The sequence below is a fragment of the Sander lucioperca genome, chromosome 10 (genome assembly GCF_008315115.2).
Source record: "Sander lucioperca isolate FBNREF2018 chromosome 10, SLUC_FBN_1.2, whole genome shotgun sequence".
Classification (NCBI taxonomy): domain Eukaryota; kingdom Metazoa; phylum Chordata; class Actinopteri; order Perciformes; family Percidae; genus Sander; species Sander lucioperca.
In genome coordinates, this window is record NC_050182.1 from 11,706,540 (window position 1) to 11,728,462 (window position 21,923).

The 21,923-nt window shown below is 40.9% G+C and overlaps 2 protein-coding genes across 5 annotated transcripts; both read right to left on the reverse strand.

Annotated features, from left to right (window-relative positions):
- Positions 1-5,881: 5,881 nt before the first annotated feature.
- herpud2 (HERPUD family member 2) lies at positions 5,882-16,316 on the reverse strand. Its single transcript, XM_031279543.2, has 9 exons — positions 16,197-16,316; positions 14,407-14,795; positions 12,531-12,608; positions 12,121-12,228; positions 10,903-11,072; positions 9,056-9,181; positions 8,127-8,462; positions 7,840-7,951; positions 5,882-6,802 (listed from the first exon to the last, which is right to left on the reverse strand). The coding sequence occupies exons 2-9, from the start codon at positions 14,551-14,553 to the stop codon at positions 6,611-6,613; spliced, it is 1,269 nt and encodes a 422-aa protein (XP_031135403.1). The 5' UTR covers positions 14,554-14,795; positions 16,197-16,316; the 3' UTR covers positions 5,882-6,610.
- Positions 16,317-18,002: 1,686 nt separating this feature from the next.
- On the reverse strand, positions 18,003-21,747 carry pkdc (protein kinase-like domain containing). 4 transcript variants are annotated; one of them, XM_036006154.1, is made up of 4 exons: positions 21,534-21,568; positions 21,292-21,484; positions 19,710-20,092; positions 18,003-18,756 (listed from the first exon to the last, which is right to left on the reverse strand). In XM_036006154.1, the coding sequence occupies exons 3-4, from the start codon at positions 20,078-20,080 to the stop codon at positions 18,165-18,167; spliced, it is 963 nt and encodes a 320-aa protein (XP_035862047.1). In that variant the 5' UTR covers positions 20,081-20,092; positions 21,292-21,484; positions 21,534-21,568; the 3' UTR covers positions 18,003-18,164. The 4 variants fall into 4 exon arrangements, with proteins under 4 accessions (XP_035862047.1, XP_031135432.1, XP_031135435.1 ...); XM_031279572.2 differs by lacking the exons at positions 21,292-21,484; positions 21,534-21,568 and adding an exon at positions 21,630-21,747; XM_031279575.2 differs by lacking the exon at positions 21,534-21,568 and having other exon boundaries at positions 21,301-21,510.
- Positions 21,748-21,923: the final 176 nt, after the last annotated feature.

Sequence of the window (21,923 nt, forward strand, 5' to 3'; positions counted from 1 at the left end):
TTTCCATTAGTTCTACTGGAACATAGGGTCAGTTTCAGCAAATATGACAGAAAGATAGTTTTAAAAGTCTTACCTACTGCACCTTTAAGAAAGAGGCCATTCTTCATAAAAAGTACATTTTCTGTTAATACTTTTTACCTATAAGTAAAAGAAAACATTTTCCACACTTTACCTAAATTGGGAACTTTGATTAAAGAATATAAAAATCATACTCAGTAGGGAACCCAAAGTCTACTGTATGCACTACAACTCTTAGGGAAATGTTTAAGCTATAATGTAAAAACACTGGGTTGTTTTGATGGAAATGCAGTTTACGTTTGGGGAATCAAATGAATCACAAGTTAATCACATTAATCCCAAGCATATCTAGTACGTGTTTTTGACAGTAGTGAGTCGGAGGATTAGGTCGGCCAAAAGATGAAAGTTTTCCTTTTAGTGTCAGACACTGCCGAGAAAATCCACTTTACAGTTTGTATATTATTACCTCTGATACACGAGCCTGTACTTGAGACATACAGTAGTCCTACTAGGTTTTTGAGGTTGAAACACATATTAAAGTGCTCATATTATGCTCATTTTCAGGTTCATAATTGTATTTAGAGGTTATATCAGAATAGGTTTACATGGTTTAATTTTCAATAAACACCATATTTTTGTCGTACTGCACATTCCTGCAGCTCCTCTTTTCACCCTGTGTGTTGAGCTCTCTGTTTTAGCTACAGAGTGAGACATCTCACTTCTGTTCCATCTTTGTTGGGAGTCGCACATGCACAGTAGCTAGGTAATGACAACTACCCAGTCAGAAGCAGCCAATCAGCAATCAGAATCCCGAAAATAGCAACAACAGCAACGAATCACTTCCTCTCTCTTCTCTTCCTCACTTCCTCGGCTGACTAAACCTCTGTTTGTCTCAGTTTACATGCAAACGTGCAAACGAAGTTTTCCAAATTCTCCACTCTGGCCGGAGGTTTTAGAAAGAATTGTTTTCAGAGGCGAATTCTCCGTTTGCGTGTAAACGAAAGGCACAAACGAAGGGAAATGTCTCAGTTTTTCAAAATAACTATGTACTTGTAAACAGGGCCTAAGCCAAAAAATTGTGAATCTGAACAGGGAGCGGTGGATTTTTGCAAATCGCACTACAGGCTGTAGGTGTTGCCAGAGGAGCCGGATTTCTTTTTTTAATGACCTGCTTCATGTAGTTCTACTGGAACATAGGGTCATTTTCAGCAAATATGACAGAAAGTTAGTTTTATAAGTCTTACCTACTGCACCTTTAAGTATCAAAAGTAATTTTCTGATATTAAATGTACTTAACTATTAGAAGTAAAAGTAAAGAAAAACGTAGATTATTAACTTTATTGTGGCTTCCTTATAGTAAAGCATAATATTCAGGGTTTCCACACCTTCTTAAACATCAAATTCAAAGTCTGACATCTACAAAGAGAAAAATAGAAAGAGAATTTAAAGTTTTTGTTCACTCCAACGTACGAAAACATTTCTTGTAAGTAACGAGTAGTAACGAATAACTAAGGTGCTTAGGGGAAATGTAGTGGAGTAAAAGTATACATTTTATTTAGGAAAAGTAGTGGCGTAAAAGTGAAAGTTTCCAGAAATATAAATAACGAAGTAAAGTACAGATACGTGAAAATTCTACTTAAGTACAGTAACGAAGTATTTGTACTTTGTTACATTACAACACTGTGTGAAGACTAGGACATGAAGGACATGTCCACTTTATTAAAGTCCTATTTTTCCCTCAAAGTGTCCTCTACTGTCTAATCCAGATCAGGAGTTAAAAAGAAAAGTCGATCTGATCTGATAGCGTTAAATTGTTAACATGCGTTCACAGCAATTAAGCTTTATGAGCAACAATGTATGGATTTCTTCCCCCTGGGCTTTGGGTAGAAGAACCTCTGACAGTTCAGTACACCTCCTTTTAAAACCAAACTTACGACAAACATGTTTGTCTCTTCAATTTTGCTATTTAAAAAAAATAAAATGCAATCAAAAGCGGCAAATACTACAGTTAAAAAATAAACTTGTCAAACACATAACGCTAACAGCTTACGCAGTTTAACAGTAGATAGGCCGGAAAGTAAATTTAACAAGAACACAAAAACAACAAAGTACAGTACATTTATCAAGGTGATTAGACAAATAAGAGTAAATTATATATAAAATTTTAAAAAAAATCAGCTCATAAAACTTTCAAAATATCACAGAAAAGTTGATGTATCGATAAAAACAAACGGAAACAGACCGAGTGAATGAATCATGATGTACATGAAGCATGTGACTTCCACGTGAGAGACAAAAAAAACAACAGATCTGCGTGAAGCGATGAGGAGACCCAACTCCTAATATTCACATAATAGTAGTCGCTAGAAACGTGCAACGTTGCATTTTCTTTTACTGATTTTCTGGAAATTCAATTGAAATTTGTGCGACATTTTTATGGAAAAGTAACGACTGTTTGTCAATTACCTCAATCGTGTCTTCAGCTACTCTGTTCTGCATTTTCTTGTTACTTATTGGTTGACACACAGTAAACACCAATGACAATATATCTGTGTTCAGCCAATAACATCGGCCCACTGATGTATCGGTCGGGTTCTCGTCTAAACATGAAGGTTTTACTGCACATGCTCAGTCAGGGTACTTTTACTGAAAGCAGGTGCTACAGTGCATCACCATGCTGTCCTTACAGGTGTCACACACTCTATCTCTCATCCCCAATCCTCTCTCGGTTTACTTAATAAAGTCGGTCTATCTCCGTGGCATGTGTCCAGCCCAACTGCTGCCTCTCCAAAGACAACGAGGCCTGATAGCAGGGAAACAGGAGCGAGCCGTCTGCATAACAAGGACTTATTATGATGATGAAATGTCCTACAAGGCCCCAAACACCCTCTTAAAGAAATCTCTCCCTCCGATAAGGGGAATCTAACCCCAGAGAGAGAGAGGGGGGAGGGGGTGGGGGGGTTGGAGTGAGGATCCTAACCTGATTGGATCGGCGGCCGAGGAGGGGGCGCGCCTAACGAAATCAAATGGCCGTCAAGCCGCTGTCATGCATAATTAATTGGGCCTTCTACGACCAACTACACAAAAATCCATGGTCATTTGATTAGGGGGTTTTGGAGGACTCTCTGAAGTGCATCGCTGTCTGAGCTGCTTCCCTGCTCACCTCTCTATCAGGGAGGAAAGTGTCAGAGCCTGCACATATGTTTAACTTTCACATCCAGCAGAGACAAAATTCAAACTCTCATTAAGGTTCCTTTAAAACTCAAGGACATAATATGACTACTTTGTAATGTGTTTGCAATAATGTGTAGCCTGTGTTTTACTGAAGATCACTATCTAGCCTATAGATACAGAGACACCTAACAGTTCTCAGCAGGTGAAGTCAATGAAACGCCCTTCCTCCCTCCCGATCTAACAAAGCACTTAAAGGGTAATTTTGTTTGTTTTTTTCAACCTGGACCCCATTTCCCCATGCATTTATGTCGAATAGACCAGTTTCGCATTGCCAGACCTTCCTTCACAGCGCTGCGGAGGAGGGTCTGACAAGTCCACACAGCATTCCAGGATGGGAGAAAAACGTGCTCTGGTTTATTGGCATTTCTTTAAACCAATCACAATCGTCATGGGTGGGCGGCAAGCGCTGTACAGAGCCACGGTGCCTCTGCATAATAGCCTCTGGAAGGAACTTGTTTTGGTGGAACGTGTAGGTTCAAAAGTTGTTTTAGTCGTGCGACAGAAAACTCAGATTGGACAGATAGTCTAGCTAGCTGTCTGGATTTACCCTGCAGAGATCTAAGAAAAGGTTAACCAGTCTCATAAATCGACCAGAGTTTAAAATGCCAACGCAAAGGAAGCCCAAGGCAAGGGATATCCGGCCTAAATGAGTGAAATCCGGCGGAATTTCCGTCGGCAACGGAGCAAACCCGGAAGTGGAATGTCGTGGATATACTACTACTCAGTGGTGTAGTCTAATGTATTGTAGTGGGTATACTGTACTGTATATATGGGCCAGAATCTACCTTTTGGGGAGTGGGGGGGGCATTTCATAGTGGGGGGGGTCTGGGTGTCCTCCCCCAGGGTTATTTTGAGCGTCAAAGACTTCATTTCCTGCATTCTGGATACACTTTTATGCACCAATTTACGGTGGAAATACCTTTATTTAGCCTATGTGTAGAAGAAAAACACAGATGACAATTCAAATTATATCAAAAATATAATGCAAAGTATGTTGTTACGTGTCATTGGGCATTTTTAATTGGGTATATGGAAATCCTGGAGCTTTCTTAGTGGGTATACTGCGTATACCTGCGTATCACGTAGACTACACCACTGCTACTACTAATAGACTGATGTGACCAGAAATCTTTGAAATTGGTCCAGTATTGAGCGAGATCGCAGTGACGCTCCGGCGCGGACCGAGCTGCAAGGTAACCTAACGGGGCAATTCTGCACCCTCGATTTTTGTCCGCTCAAAGTTTTTTTTGTGCCATTGACAGGCACATATTGTAATTGAAAGTGTCTGACAACAACTTCCATCTCACAAGTGACTGCTTGTCTGAAGACAGCGGTGTGAGAGTGGGACGCGAGTCGGGAAATTGAACTGTACACAGGCAATCATGAGGCCTTTTTTTTTTATTTCTAAGAAAACTAAGTCTGCAGCCACGCTATTAGTCACCGTGGCGCTTTGAGCTAAATGCTAACGTTGCATGCTAACATTCTGACAATGACAATGCTGACAATGCCTATGTTAAGCAATTTTGTTTATATAGCACCTTTTATTTGACGTAAATTCAAAGTGCGCTACATTAAAAATAAACAAGCTATAAAAATATAACCCTAAACATTAGGACAAAGCAGACGATTAACCTCTTAGTGTGTTAACATGCTAAGATCTGCTAATTAGCACTGAACATGGGGTACTGAATATGACATACTCAGCTCTGGCTGATGAGGGAATAGTTTGGCAGGTCAATAACAATTTGGTCATAAACCAAAGTGTTGAAAAAGTAAAACATTTTAAGCTGATGGGGGGGGGGGGGGGGGGGGTGCTTAAGGAAAAGTCAGGGGATCACCAAAGCCGGTAAGATTCATACTGAGTGGACCATGAATGTCTGCTCAAGATTTCAAGGCAATCCATCCAATGGTTGTTGAGATATTTCCATCTGGACCAAAGTGTTGGACCGACATCTATAGAGACATGCTGCTATAGGGGCTACAAATATGAAAGGAAGCCATGTTTTTTAGTTGTTCATATACTGTATTGTGCAGTTTTATTTCCCTGTAATTCCATAATGTTTGCTATCTCTGGAAGCTGGAAACAAGTGGAATGCATAATTATGCATAATGATAGAAGTTAAAGCAACAGTCATGTCTTCATTTATATCTCTTCTTAAAACATACTTTTATCAGCCAGTGTATCCCAGTTCATTTAATTAATTTATTTGATAATTTATTTGATTTTACTTGAGTTGTCTTTTTGCTTAATGTAGTTGAGAATTTGCTCTTACTTACCATTTGCATTTGTTTTACCATTTGCTCTTTTGTTGCCATATGCAAAGCCATCTGTGACTTGCTTTTTCTAAATGACTAAGAAAAAAGATTTTTTTTATTATTAAAATTTATAATTTTATGCCATGAAACATTTCAAGCAATCACAACGTTGCAACATCTTTGGCTGAGCAAAGTATGAAAACAATTGTTGCATGAAAACAATTTAGGAAAGTCCCATACAAGGAAGTCCAATCAGCAAACTACTTCTGAACTCTGAGCCACTTTAACATTTGTGTGTGAATACCGCCACCTGCCGGACATCAGAAGAACTACAGACTAAATTACAGGAAGTAAAACACAGCAGACGAATCGAACCGCAGCAAGATTTTTATTCAAAAAGCATATATTCAGAAATTAAAGATGCATATCCTTACATGAGTAAATAATGTTCAAATACACAAAGTGGGAAAACAATGTGCTTCAGTAGCTGCAATGTCTTTATGCACATCGCGTGCATACATGAAAATGTCTTTAGGGATGTGGTTCCCATGGTCTGTTAACGACACATCTCCCTCTCAATCTAGGGAGATTCCAGATTTTCTTTTTTTTTTTTTTTTTTTTTAAATGGGTCACATCCGTCATTTAAAAGTTTCAAAAGCATGAACTTATCACTGCTTAAAAATGGAAGACAGCTCCCTCCGGGGTCTCTCGCCACCGACACGTCTCAATGAATTCACAACTGATGAAAAAAAAATATATATATAACAAAAAAAAAAACTTTCACTGCTGAAGAAGCATTTACTCCATTAACACAACACGAGATTTATTTTCTACATGTTCGTTTATTCTCATACCCTCCTTCAGAACTCACAATGTATCTGCTCTTAAACTTCAGAGGAGCCTGGAGCCTGTTTTAAATATCGGTCGAGGATTGTGGCCGACTGGCAGGGGTTGTACTGGGATAAAGGGGTATCTGAACGGGGTCTGAAGAAGTTAAGACAGTATAGACGAAAGTGGGAATTGTGATACTTCTGTAGAGTGGTACCTGCTGGCAGAAGGAAGAGGGGTGTATGAGAGTAAGGGCAGATGGGGTAGTGTCTGCCTAGTTGGCCGGTTGGGGCCGTCCCTCTGGAATGAGCGAGGTAAAGAAGGTGCTGATGAAGGACCACGCGGTGGTGAGGAAGCTTGGTTCTGGGAGAGCAGCGGCGGCAGCAGCCTGGGCCGGGTCCTCAGGGCCTCCCCCTCCTTCCTCACCGCTGTCGTCCTCCTCCATCCCCTCATCCATCAGACGTTCCTGGGACGCAGACGGGAGGAGACAGTCGTGGTCAGAGAGACCGAAAATAGTGAAGATGTAATGCCATCGGCTTTCAGCGGTAAATCTTCCAAAATTTGATTTGAATCAAATTTGGTGGAAACCTAGGCCATGTGCTAAAGAACAAATAATTTGCTTTTTAAGCAGATCTGCATTAAATTATTTTTTTCAACAATTTGATGCAACGTACTGTCTCTATACAGACACATTCTGTCTGGTCATTTGTCAATCTTAGAAATCATACTTAGGTGATCAGAATCAGAATCAGCTTTATTTGCCAGGTATGAGGACACATACGAGGAATTTTGCTTTGGATTATACATTGCTCACAATGTGCTTACTCATACAAAACAAACAACAAAAACAAACAATATATACACACTATAAACAGAAACAATATAGACAGGTTGAGGCAGTAGTGCAATGAAGAGTGCGAAGTGTGCAGGAGTAAATTATTTTTGTGATAAATTATTATTTTAATTATGGAGCATAGTGCAAAGGATGCTGGAATAAATAAGTAATATGTTATTAGTGGTTGCATGATTCTTGCAGAATAGAGTGCGGATCGGGCCGCATTTTTCTGTCCGAGCCCGGCCCTCGTCCGACAGAGCAGTAACCGAACTCGACCCGAGGCCGACAGGCATTAAGATATTTATGTCCGAGCCCCACAGTTAAAATCTCACTTTTTTCTCATATTAATGACACATGTACGTTTGTTTGTGTAGAAAGCTTTTATTAAGCAACTATAGGAAGGCATACAGAAAGGTCAACAGATGAGCGCATCATCGCACACGGTGCAACAAGCGCACGTTAACACAGGCGCGCACCTACATAATAAGCTGTTTTAAATTTAAAATGTTCAATGCCTTATCGCGCTGATGTGACCGAGCCCGACCCGAACCCGAACATCATTTCTAAATATCTGTCCGAACCCGGCCCGGCCCGTCGGGCTCGGGTCGGGTATCCATCCTCTATTAAGACAAAATAGCAATAAAGTTGAGAGACACTCTCCAACTCACCATTTCCTGTATGTCTTGGTGTCTCTCTGCTTCCTCCTGAGGAGGCCTGGCCCTTTCTCCTCCTTGGAGGTTCTGCTGCTCCGGCCTGAAGGGAAACCAACCGGCCTGGTGCCTGGGGACAAAACACAAACCTATCTTTAAAATCCATACATGCATAGAAGAAAATCACATTGAAAGATTGGTGAAAACTGACTTTGGTCATCGACACACATTAAGAAAACTGAATGCAAATTCAAGCAAATGTGAGAAATGTAAACGTATGCATATGTAAAATAGAATTGACTCACAGGTAGACAAGCAGCATGGCGCCGACCACCATGACGAAGCGGCTAAAAGAGGAGTAGAAGTAAACGATGCTGAGCAGGACGCCGGCGCGAGACACCGTGTACAACCAGTCCAGCCAATCGCGGTTCAGCTCGTCGTCGTTCATCACTGCCCCGCCCTGCGCGTTCATCTGGATGTTGGGGTTGGCCGGCTGGTTCTCAGGTAAAGGGTTGGCAGCTGGGTTGGGCCCCAGCGGGGGCTGCACGGCTTCGTTGGGCTGGGCGGGTTGATGGGGCGAGGAGGAGGGAGAGGAGGGAGGGGGGGTGTTGGGAGGCTGCGAGGCAGCTACGGCTGCTTGACTGATGAGGTGGTGAAAAGATTCAGATATTTAGAAGAAAATGCAAAAACAGAAAATTCCCTCAGAGTAATTCCTCAAGTAAGGTAAGGTCCTGACTACTACTAATATTTGTGATACGGTAGAAAGTAGGGCTGCACGATATGAGGAAAATATGCGATATGCTATAATGTTGAATATTGCAATAACAATATTACGTGCGATTAATAAGCAGATATTAAGGTGTACTCAGTTCTGCCTTACTGTTGCTTTCAGTATTCTTTTAAAATACAACAAAATTGCAAATTTGAACAAATAAAAGTTAAACATTTCCAACATTCCTTTATTGAACATACTGAACATTGAATTGACTATAAAAGGCACTGCCGAAAAAAGAGTGGTTTTCTATTGACATTTTCTTTCAACTAACACAAAAAAATCTCAGCGTCGCAGCCTTTCGCGATGTGTTTATTACGCCAGTTGATATCGCGATGACGATAAAAAAAAAAAAAAAAAAAACGATATATTGTGCAGCCCTAGTATAAAGTAGAAAAAGATTTTTAAAAGATCTGTGTATAAACAGCCGTGTCCATTTACAGACACATTTCTTGAACTTACTATTGCATGTAGTAGTGGCGTGCATACATCTGCTGCCACCACAGCATCTGCATGGGCATGTACATGGGGTGGGGGGGCATGTTGGCAGGGAGGTCGCCTTGTAAAGGGACCTGGGCTCCATCTGGCCTGTGGAGGAATTCCATGATTGTCATTAAATGTGTCAACACTGCGCACAATAGTTTGCACTCTCGATTATCCACACTGGAAATATTCTGATGGTCCAAAATGACAATAGTGTTGAATCAGCAACTCCCCCACAGTCTGATTATAATAAGCTTCGATAAAAGGTTTGATTTAGGGCTGTTGTATTGGATCACATTCAGTTATACAGTCCCTTTAGTATTTAAAAGGTCCTATGACATGCTGCTTTTTGGATGCTTTTATATAGGCCTTAGTGGTCCCTAATACTGTATCTGAAGTCTCTTTTATATAGACCTTAGTGGTCCCCTAATACTGTATCTGAAGTCTCTTTTATATAGACCTTAGTGGTCCCCTAATACTGTATCTGAAGTCTCTTTTATATAGGCCTTAGTGGTCCCCTAATACTGTATCTGAAGTCTCTTTTATATAGGCCTTAGTGGTCCCCTAATACTGTATCTGAAGTCTCTTTTATATAGACCTTAGTGGTCCCCTAATACTGTATCTGAAGTCTCTTTTATATAGACCTTAGTGGTCCCCTAATACTGTATCTGAAGTCTCTTTTATATAGGCCTTAGTGGTCCCCTAATACTGTATCTGAAGTCTCTTTTATATAGGCCTTAGTGGTCCCCTAATACTGTATCTGAAGTCTCTTTTATATAGACCTTAGTGGTCCCCTAATACTGTATCTGAAGTCTCTTTTATATAGACCTTAGTGGTCCCCTAATACTGTATCTGAAGTCTCTTTTATATAGGCCTTAGTGGTCCCCTAATACTGTATCTGAAGTCTCTTTTATATAGGCCTTAGTGGTCCCCTAATACTGTATCTGAAGTCTCTTTTATATAGACCTTAGTGGTCCCCTAATACTGTATCTGAAGTCTCTTTTATATAGACCTTAGTGGTCCCCTAATACTGTATCTGAAGTCTCTTTTATATAGACCTTAGTGGTCCCCTAATACTGTATCTGAAGTCTCTTTTATATAGGCCTTAGTGGTCCCCTAATACTGTATCTGAAGTCTCTTTCCCGAAATTCAGCCTTGGTGCAGAATTACAGCCACTAGAGCCAGTCCCACAATGAGCTTTACTTAGGATGTGCCATTTCTGTGTCTGTAGCTTTAAATGCTATTGAGGAGGAGAGGGGGTGGGTGGGGGGGTGGGGGGCAAGGTGGAGGGTGGGGGTGTGGCCTTGACCAACTGCCATGCTTCGCTCGTTTGCAAGCCATGATGTCTCTCTCTTTCTCATGGGAGGGCCAAATTCTCTGGGCGGGCAAAGCAGAGAAAGGGGAGGTGACCTTTCCCCTTATGACCTCATAAGGAGAAGATTCCAGATCGGCCCATCTGAGCTTTCATTTTCTCAAAGGCAGAGCAGGATACCCAGGGCTCGGTTTACACCTATCACCATTTCTAGCCACTGGAGGACCATGGGGGAACTCATTAATGTTAAAAAACCTCATAAAGTGACATTTTCATGCCATGGGACCTTTAAGAACCATGCTGTAAAAAAAGATTTGCCTCAGGTGGCATACTGTATGTGGAACAAAGGAGATGTCTGTATAAACTATTATTTATGTGTTTCTACAAACAAAAGCCTAGGTTTAGTAGGTTACAGCTGACACACCAGCTTTGCCTTTATTTTGAGGAAAACACTGAAACGTCAGTGAAAAGGAGTTCTGTATCAGTTATATTGTGGCATCAGAAACTTGCTTACCACTGAGGGACACCAGCGGGGCCCTGGGGGTTGTACTGGGGGAAGCCGCCGCGATACCTCAGGCCATCATAACTTCCTGGGACAGAAGAAGAGGAAGAGGAAGAGGAGGCTGGCTGGCTGTCCTGATTTGGTGTGGTGGCCGGGGAGGCCGAGGCCGCGGCTTGTGAACTCTGGAGTGACGAGATGTGAACACCAATCAAAAGTTGAGCTGAGAACATTGTTGCATTTTTAATAATCAATGCAAGGAAAACAGAACGTTTTATGAAAGTTGTTCAAATTGAACACAGAGTCAGTTTTTAAAGGCAGTGTGACTGCATACACAGACAACAGTCGGACATAAGTGGAAGCAAACAAATGTGGATTTGCTCTAGACGGTGATATTTGAGGGGAAGACGTGTTTGCACTGGTTCACAGTTCACAGTTTACACAGTCACACACACACACACACACAGTCAGTGTTATGTTGCAACCAAGCTGTTACTTTTTATATAATTGTACATACTGTACTGTTACACTGTTACATACTGCTTTCACCTCTGAATATATGTATGTATAAATATATATTTTATATATTTATTACATCTCCTTAGGCATATACTGCACATATTCTACATTCATCTTTATAATTAGCTTATCCATTTGCTATTACTGTCTTCCACAAATGTATGACCTTACTTCACATTATGTTACCTTGCACTCATTTATGTTTTATGTCTTAAGTCTTAAGATTGTCATTTAGTTTTTTTACTTGTGATTTCCTTACTATACAAACATAAGTAGAAGGTTGGAGGGAGCCTGAGACTCAAGATTTTCATTAGCAACGACTGCCTCTTTAACGGTTGTACATTTGATAATGAATAACTTCTTACAGTTAACTAGGGATGAACCGATCCAACTTTGTCTCTCTCAAGTGAAAATTCCCTTTTAATTGTGCGTTTAATCTTAACGCATCTCTTCAACAGCATCCTGAGTCAACAGCATGTCATCTCACTCAGGAGTAAATCAAACAAGTGGAAGTCAACGTGGTTCACCAGCTCTCATAAATGTTTGACTAAGGATACATTTACCTGTAACAAGCCAAATAACAAAGCTGTCGCACACACATTGTTTGAGCCCTAAAGGAGGAAGTGAAGAGAGAGAGATAGTGTGTGTGTGTGTGTGTGTGTGTGTGTGTGTGTGTGTGTGTGTGTGTGTGTGTGTGTGTGTCTCTCTACTCACGCTGGGGTCAGAAGCAGAAGAGTTAGCCGTGGAAGGGCTCCGAGGCATGGGCGAGGCTGGGGGGCTGTGAGAGGTACACACTAAATGCATCATGTGGTATTCATCCTGCTGTGGGTCGCCAAGGTCAGGGCACGAGCCGAGGATGTGGGAGGCAGAGGGCACAGAAGAGGAGGAGGAGGAGGAGGTCAAGGCAGCAAAAGAACAGACAGAAGAAAAAAACAAGGAAGAGAGAGAAGAAGTATTATGTGTGGAAATGGCCCGGATACAGACACAATACTCCCTATTTGTTGGTAAAACACATTAGATCAGCTACTGTTTCCCAGGCAGCCCGTTTCAGTTCCCTCACAGCGCACACACACACACACACGCACGCACACATGCACAGGCACACGCACAACAGTAGCTCTTACCTTTCTAAGCACATCTCTGAGCTGTAGGTGGTCTTGAAGGAGCCTTCCTGAGTACACCAGCCGCTGGTCTTTGGACAGCTGCGACCAAAAAAAAACATTGTATGGTGAGACAGAGACAGTGTGAAGCAGTGTAAATGTGTTTTCTTTTATTTGCTGAAACAGCAACAGGCAACTGCATTTAGGTCACTGGCTGGCCCATCTATCTCAGCCACCTACCAATCTTTTCTTAACAGTGTAACCAGATAAGGGTGTCTTTGCCTCATACATAAACGGGCCCAAGAGCAAACCTGGGCCTCAGAGCTGAAACCTCAAATATCAACAAGTGTATCAAGTGGTTCCAAGGCCAAGAATAACCCTCGGCTTTTAGGCAAACCCGGATGACAAGTCCTTAAAAAGGGCTCTGGAAATGGAAATTTGGACAATTCCATTAAAAACTGGGACAAACCCCCACGCGCTGATGAAGATCATGTGATATGATCACAAGCATCCGAACAGCTACAAAATGGACCTTGTTGTGAGACTTTTCTCAACTGCTGTTTCGAAGGCCAAGAACGAACACTCTCGGTTACTTCTGTCATGACCAGCCCACTGGAATCTTGCACACTGATGCAGAGCGGAAACGTCAGCCTTTCATATAAACATTTTTTTTGTCCGCTCTGATTTAGTTTCGGTTCCAGCTGTCAGAGGGCAAAGACCTAGTTGTTGTGTGGAAATTTTTACATGAGATGTCAAATCCTTAATGTGTATAAAGTGGTTAGGCACATCTGGATTAGATTCGATTGCTGGGCTGGATTAGATTTCAAATCTTACTAAAAGCATACCCAGTGACTGTTCCCTGTGCTTCCTGGAGCTTTGTGCTGCATTTCATTTTATAAAAAGGACACTTGCCCATGACAGAAAACTGACAACTGAAGCATGAAAAAAAAGAACAGAAACTCAAAAAGGTCACCACCTCATTCTCACATATCCCACAAATCAACTGTTGCATTTATGTGTGCTGCGCTTTCTCTTTTATAATCGTGTCTTCTTTCTCCTTTTGCAGCGTGATCTGAGCATTTATACACAAACACAGACTTAAAAGCACAAACCTTCACTGATATTTTAACACATGTCGCTTGTTGCTATGGTTACACAGCTTTGCTTTGCTCTTAATGTCGCTGGTCTGCTTTTGAAAATTAAATGGAAAGACATGTTGCTGCAATGCTGAATTCTTTGTATATCTCCTCTTTTTTTTGCAGTGCAAAGCGGTCCTTCAGTTTGAAATTCGAGGTGTAGAAACTACAGTGTTCTCCCCACGTCACTGCTCAACTTCACTTTGTTAAATACTAACCCGAAAGAGAGATTATTTTCACCCCTTGTGTGAGCAGGAGGCGGGTGTTTTATTGTGCACCCAACGCACCTGTTACCAGACTCAACAAAGCCGTTACATGGGATAAAGACGGGAGCATTGTATTTCGGATGGGGGGGTTTGGAACATCCAGAGAAGTGGATTGTGCTGCAGGACTGGTTTGAAAAGGCTTTTTTTTCCTCTCTCCAATTATATAAAATCCCAAAACAGTTGGAATATTTTATAACTGACAGGAATTCAGACATCGGCTGAGTCTAGAGGTGAAACAATTAATTGATTTGTCGATCGGTGGAAAAGGAATCACCCACTTACATTTTCAAGGAAACAGGACAAATGTTTGTTTGTTTGTTTCGGCTTCTCAAATGTGAGAATCGGATGCTTCAATATCATGACATTCAAGGAATCCCTCCTGGCTCATGAGTCAGTTTAAACTCTTTCAAGTGTGTTTTTTTTTTTAATCCAGCCGGACACCAATTAGAGCCAGAACGAAGGCAACGAATAAAACCACGGAACATGAGAGCTACTCACCGGCTTGCTGGGGTACACATTGGAGATGTGACTCTTCAGCCTCTCTACAGTCCAGTTGAGGAAGCAGTTAATGGTCTGGTCTTCATACTTCTGGTTGGGGGCCTTAATGACCAGGGTTACAGGACTCTCAACTGCCCAGGAGTCCATGGCTCATATTACTAGCACGGTGGGCTCTGAAGAACCTGAGCTCAGGAGAGCTTAGCGTCACAACTCAGGAATGACCTGAGGAGAAAGTTCCCTCAAATCCTCTCCATTCTGGACTCAGTAAAAACACACCACAAACTCTCCCTGCTGTTCCCCTTCTACAACATCTGCCTCGCCTGTGGGGAAAGTTGGTGCTTTCCGACGATATTGATGGGAATTCTTCTGTGGTGATAGTTCTTGGATTTCTGGTGGGGAAAAAAAAAAAAAAAGATGAAGAGTCTGAGTCTCTTTGCTGTGAAGGAAGTTTTTCATACACTGTAGAGGCTGGCAGGTTTTTTTTTTTATAATTATAACAGCATAAAAACCTCATTAAATCATATTATATCTTGCTGTATAGCTTACTATTTCAGATACACCCATTCATGTAAAATGTTTTTTTTTTTGTTTTGTTTAATGTTCTGTCAGTTTTTATACCCTGGTCCTGATAGTAACTATATCTCATTTCAGCCGTATTATATGTTATAGTTATACTTCACTCAGCTGCCAGTCACTTTAGAGGCTATAGTTTGTGGTGCTGTTTAATTGTACTGCATTATATGGATATGTTTCTAATATTTTGTCCACATTTATATTAATAATACTAAATATTAGAGATTTTATTTTCAGTAAAACATATTACACTTCAACAGCACCACGAACCATAGCTTCCAAAATGACCACAGAGGTGAATCAATAAACTGATTCTAACTTTAATGTAGGTGGTTTTAGACTAGATTAGTTTTATCTACATGTAGCCTACCTAATACACTGGAAACTGAGTATTAACTTGTAAAAAGAAGATACTCCCTTTATTAGTCCCACAGTGGGGAAATTTGCAAACTAAAGTGAAACCATACTGCCAGTAAAACACCGTTCCAGTTATACAGGTTTTAGGATGACAATTTCTGCACAGACAATAACCTTACTTGTTAGTAGTAGTTAATGTGCCTATAATATTGTTGTATTGCATTTGGCAAATTAAAAGTGTCACCAGGAGTCTTGTGTTCTATTATACAAATCGTAGGATTTCCAAAGATTCACACCCTGGCAGATAATCTAAATAGTTTAGCTGACAAGCAGTACATTGAGGTTATGTAGCTAATGATGTACTTCTGTATTGTGTATACAAAAACACCCAAGCATGACAACAGAAACTATGCTGCTAAGGTGGGGGTCATGAGTTTCAGTTCAGACTTCCTGACACCTGCCATGTTGCGTCATCTTTACAGTAACGTTAAACTGTCAAAACAACTAACGTTAGCCTAACTAATTGTAAATCACCGAGTCAAGCTAAACCAGGACATGCATAGCTAAGTACGCCATTAACCAGTACAGCCCTCGTGTTCACAAACCAACAGTTACACTTGTGAAACCAGCTTTAGGTAATTTCGAGCGGCTCTGTTTATATTATTTTTTTTTTTTACCCTTCATGAAACCAGGGTAACAGGGTTTAGCTTGTTGGCTAACGTTAGCTTCGCTGTTGCTTGCTAGAAAACTCGGTTGGACTTGCGAACCGTTCACCGCGGTGACAACAAATTTAAGGGACGGTTAACGTAGCTAACGAATTGAAGCAAGCCGTCGCTATCAGAAGAGCTTTGTTCTCATACCTGTTTACTCTTGCGGTACCGTCGTCTACTCTCTCCTTCCCAGCTCGAGCTCGGCTCGCCTGCCTGCCTTGTTGTTGTAATCGGGTGTGTGTGTGAGACCGGAAGTCACGTCAGCATTCTCCTCACAACAGCTGATGAAAAGAACAAAAAAAAATGTATCAGCAGTATGCTCAGCAGCCAGAAAGATAATTCTAGTCTCAGTACGTTAGTCTTTATTTAAACGGCAAGCCTCGGAGACACAGTGCTATAATATGTAATCGATAATGTGCAGTTATTGTAGTAACACTAGTTACTACAATAACTATTACCCGAAGTTTAACGTCGCGAAATGGAACGAACACAGGTGTTGCACCAATTTCTGTGACCCATCAGATTCTGTGACCCGAGTAGGAGTTTAAGCTGTTGCCAGTTCAAGCCTTTTTGTCATACATTTTTCCACACATACTGTATTTTATTGACAAACTGTATTACTGTTAGTGTTAGCCAAAATGGTGCCTCCATAGTATTTAGATGGAGACACAAAAATCTCGGCTATAAAAAAAAGTGTGACCCTCTCTGTAGGCTATCCATAGATATGAGGCTATATTTACAACGACGCTGAAGTTGTCTTTTTTTCATATGTAGACCACAATAGACCAGGTGGTTTTGGATCTGGACCTGGTCCAATGTGGTCTACATATGAAAAAAATAGTAAAATCTCCCTTTATTGCATTTTCACAAATAGAATAAAGCTTTCACAAATCTGAAACTGGGTTTTTAAGAATCTTTAGCCTCTCTGGGTTAATCTAGTCCAGATTGACAAGTCTAGGTATACACATATCTTACGTGGTCTACATATAAAGAAAAAACCCAGTAAAATCTCCCTTTATTGCGTTCTCATAAAGACAATAAAGCTTTCACAAATCTAAAAGTGTGTTTTAGGCATAATTAATAATTTACCTTAATGACTAACACTCTTTCAATACAGTAAGAGGTTAAAAAAACGGAGGATCAGTCACTCAGCAATGTAAATTATGTTTCCCTGCTGAATCGGACAGTTTTAAGTTCCCCTTAAATTTCCCCTTAATTGCCGAAATGGAAGCTGCGAATCGGAAGCCAACTTCAGCGTTGTTGTTTTACATAGGCCTATGATGTTACATTTCTCTGTATACAGTTTTCAACATTCATTATCCATTATGTATCTGTAGGGTCATAGTTTTTTTCTTTACAGTTATCAAAATCTTTGACTATTTCTGTAAGGTCACACTTTGTATTACAGTTATCAAAATGTGTGATCCTGTCTCTATCTTAGGGTCACAAATGTTTGTAGGCTATACACTTTTGTCAGCCTTTTTGTATTTATAGCGTCACAAACTTTTCTTTAGTTATCAAAAACTCTATCGGGTCACAATGCTGTCTTATAGTTATCAAAATGTGTGACCCTTTTAGTATCTGTATAATCACGTTCTTGTTACAGTTATCAAAATTTGCTACACTTTCTAAATACTGTGGGAGCCACCTTTTTTGTAACAGCTATAAACATCCAGTATGTGACTGAGAATGATAGAAATGTATGCAGAAGCAAAGTAGCCGACAGTCAAATCATGGTGGGTGGGTCACAGAATTGCATGCAACACATGGACTCATTTCTGCTAAAGGGAAAGACGATAAGAAAAGGTATTTTACAGCAAAATAGGACTGCAATGAATCCTTGCCAAGCCATCTGTTGATTTCTTTTTTTATTATTATTAATGTTTAGTTTTTAAAATGTCAGGTATAATGTTTTCTCAGTCCAAAAAGCTGCAGTATAGGAAAGAAAAGCCTGAGCATTTTTCACAAACTTTTATTTATGTAGAATTGTTTCGATAAGCATGCTTCACTGTACAAAGATGTTTGTGAGTGATTCGTTTTTCCAGGTTGAAACCGGTCACCTTCCTGCCACATGTTCAGTTCTCTGGTTGTCTGAAGTTAAAAAGTTTTTGATCCGGATTACAGTTTCAGTTTGCGGAGAACCTCCTTGGTCAACTGTTTACTGTACCGGTTGATCTTCCAGTGCCCAGGCATCCATCCCAGCAGAAAGCGATGAAAATCTGTCCAGGCAAATGCAAACATCTCCCTCCACTCTTTCTCCAGGGCAGCAAAGTCCACATCTTTTTTCACAGATTGATTTAATTCTGTGAAATAGTAGTCCAGCAGGCCTGGTACCCTCTTTTCACACTCCCTCTCCTCCATGCAGCTTCCTAAAAAATACACAACATCTTTCATCCCACAGCCCCCTCCAACATACTGGAAGTCTACGGCTGCCACATCCCGTCCACTCTGGGAAAAACAGAAGTTGGCTAACTTGGCGTCTCCGTGAACGACGGTCTTAAAGCGACATTCGTTGAGTATCTTGTCAATGTCACCGGCCGCTGCTTTGAGCTCGGCGTGGTCCATGGCCTCCAGCTCGTCTGGCCGGGTCTCCAGGTGCCAGTAGGTGCCGACAGGCCACAGGCCCTCTGGTGCCACACCCAGGAAGAGAGCGTGGAAGTGGGCAAGCCAGCTGAGACAAGCCTTTATTTCTCGGTCCTTCACGCTGGCCCTACAAAGAAAAACAATCAACCTTATTCATCCAGCATGACATTTATTTATACTGTAATGTACGTCTCACTCTTCTCCATGCCTTGAAAGACCTGGAAAACGTGTCTTGAAATTGACAAATGTTTTCATTATGTAGGATTATGTTGAAAAGAAAAGGTCAGCAGAGTGCTAATGCAGAGCCCCACCTACACATGCAGTTTCCAACTGTTTTTATTTTGGTTCTGTACTCCAGCACATTGAATTTGAAATGTAAAAAATGCTATATGGTTGAACTGCTGATTTTCAGATCTTTTTTTTTTTTTTTTAGGGTACTTGCAACCACATTTAATGAGCCATGAAGAAATGTTTCCTCCTTTAAAACATGAGACCAAAACTTAAAACCACTTTGATTCCTACACAGGGCTGTAGCTACCCTCGAGGACACTGAGAACATGTCCCTTGGTCTTGTAGAAGAGATTACATTCAGTAATTAGCTATTTTACACAGTCTATGGAAATTATGCACACTGTTTTTCAGCAAAAATTTAAATATTTTAAATAATATAAAGAGATTTTATATTTCGCCACTAGAATTGTATCCTGGCAGTATGAAGAAACTTGAAATAGTTTTTAGAACATTATGTTAGAGAATGACATTTAGAGAAAATATAACTAAACACATAAGTACATGAATACAATTACAGTATGACAAGATGAAAATATTTATGAAAATATCTGAATATATGAAATTTCACAAGCTAAAATCAAAAAGGTGGGTGGGGATGAATTGGGAGAATCTGGACCCATGACCTTAGTATTTTTCAAATCTTGGCCTTCCTGTTCGCCCAATTTTCAGCACCTACAAAATGTTAAACTACATCAGTTTAATGGGCATTTTGAATTTGCCCATTCATTTGATGCGCTACTTGCATAACTACAGACTGTCCATTTCATACAACATTTTCTGTGGTCATACCTTCTCTGATCATAACCAGCCACATCCAGATCCTCCAGCACGATCAGCATCTCGTCTCCATAGGAACAGGCGGCCAGACAGGCGGGGGCCCGGCAGCTCTGATTGGTGGAATAGTTCTGGTACCAGTGTGTCTCCACCTGGTAGGATCTCACTTTACGTGTGTGGGAGCGATCTGTGTTCCAGCCTCCGGGATGCTCGGCCTCCTCTGGAAACTTGACATGTTTGACGACCACTGATGGCCGCTCGCAGCCCTCCAGGTGCAGCCTAACTATCTCCCCATAACCACTCCACAGTGTCTGGATCTTTGCACCAACGCGCAGGGACGAAGCACCGCACGCCTGAAGGATGAGATCCTGGTGCTCCTGTTTCATTTCCAGTCAGAGCTGAATAGTAAAGAGGGAACACGGTGTGTGTTGAGCATCTTTTTAGCATTGGAGCAGTCAGTGGTGGAATGCAACTAACTACATTTACTCAAGTACAAATTTAATGTACTTGCACTTCACTTGTGTTAGTTCCATTTCATGCAACTTTATACTTCTACTCCACTAAATCTCAGAGGTAAATATTGAACTTTTTTACTCCACTACATTTGTCTGTCAGCTTTAGATTCAAATTACAACTTTTCATCCCCTTCCTGTCCAGTGAAAACCATGTATCCCCAGAAAATTCTCCTACTTCTTAAGCTAAATAAAGTCTCTAATAATCTCGTGGATCAGCTGGAAAATGCATGGTCACAAAGCTGAAAACAGGGCTGTTTTTCTGACACCATGAAAAGTTGAGTTTTTAGAGTAATGTGGTTCTCACAGGTGTTTCGACGCTACAAACATATGATGATCTTATAGAATATGATGCATCGCTATAGATTAAACTACCCAACAGTAAAGGCAGCAGCAGTGGCAGCAAAAACTGTCCTGTCCTGTTAGTGTCCCGGGACAGTCAGACACTGTCCTGTACACTGTCCTGTGACTCCCATGACTGTCCCAGGACAGTCTTGGAGTCACAGGACAGTGTCTGGGTGTCACAGGACAGTGTCTGGGTGTCACAGGACAATGCACAGGACAGTATCTGACTGTCCCGGGACAGTCATGGAGTCACAGGACATTGTCTGGGTGTCACAGGACAGTGTCTGGGTGTCACAGGACAGTGTCTGACTGTCCCGGGACACTCCTCAGGACACTACTAACAGGACAGAACAGTTTTTGCGGCCACTGCTTCTCAGTAAAGGAGTTAGCACAACCTTAAACATCTACAGCAGTAAAATGCAACATACATATAAATCCAGAAACATCATCGTAAAACTCTTGACAGGGCACATTTTATTGCACAATCACTACTTTTAAAATGGATACTTAAAATACAATTTGCTTATACTCACACACTTTTACTTACATTTTTGAATGCAGGACTTTTACTAGTAGTTAAGTATTTTTTACAGTGTGGTATTGATACTTTTACTTAAGGATCTGAATACTTCTTCCACCACTGGGAGCATCAATATCAATTATGCTCTACACACATCATCTTGCTAGTGTTATTGTTGGCGTTGGTCAATATTTTATACAGTATAGTGTGTATCACTTACCTTACTCACAAATGATGAAGCTTGAGGATCCAGACAACAACAAAATAGGCTTTATTTCTGCTGTTTCCTTCTCACACATTCAGTGGATGCTACTTGACATGTAATTTAAGCCCAAATGATATAAATACAAATTGAAAGTATATAAGAATAACTGTCTTAAATATGCCAAAACACTGCAGAAACAGAAATATGCCCTAACCCTAACCCCAGAGTGATAGAGAGAGAGAGAAAGAAAGACAGCCTAACCCTAACCCAAACTATACCCATAGACAGTATATAAGAGACTATACCATAGATATATATATATCTATGGACTATACCCTCAGCTTCATACATACCAGGAAGTATTCTCCAGAGCCGTCTGTTTGGTGTAAAGCTACAGACATGAAACTAAGTAAGCCAAATGAACACCACTGCCACCTGCTGGACTGGAGTAAATCAACAGATAATTATTAAAAAACCTGCATCAATAGTTTCTTATTCAAGAGTGGATTAAGTTTACAACCAACCACAAAACAACAGCAGCCCGATCATTCTGAAGTGATGAGAATCAATCAAGTCTTTTACATTGTAATAGGCTAAATGGAGAACGTAAATCAGAGAAATGTAGGCTTTAAACAGGAGTGTGGTGA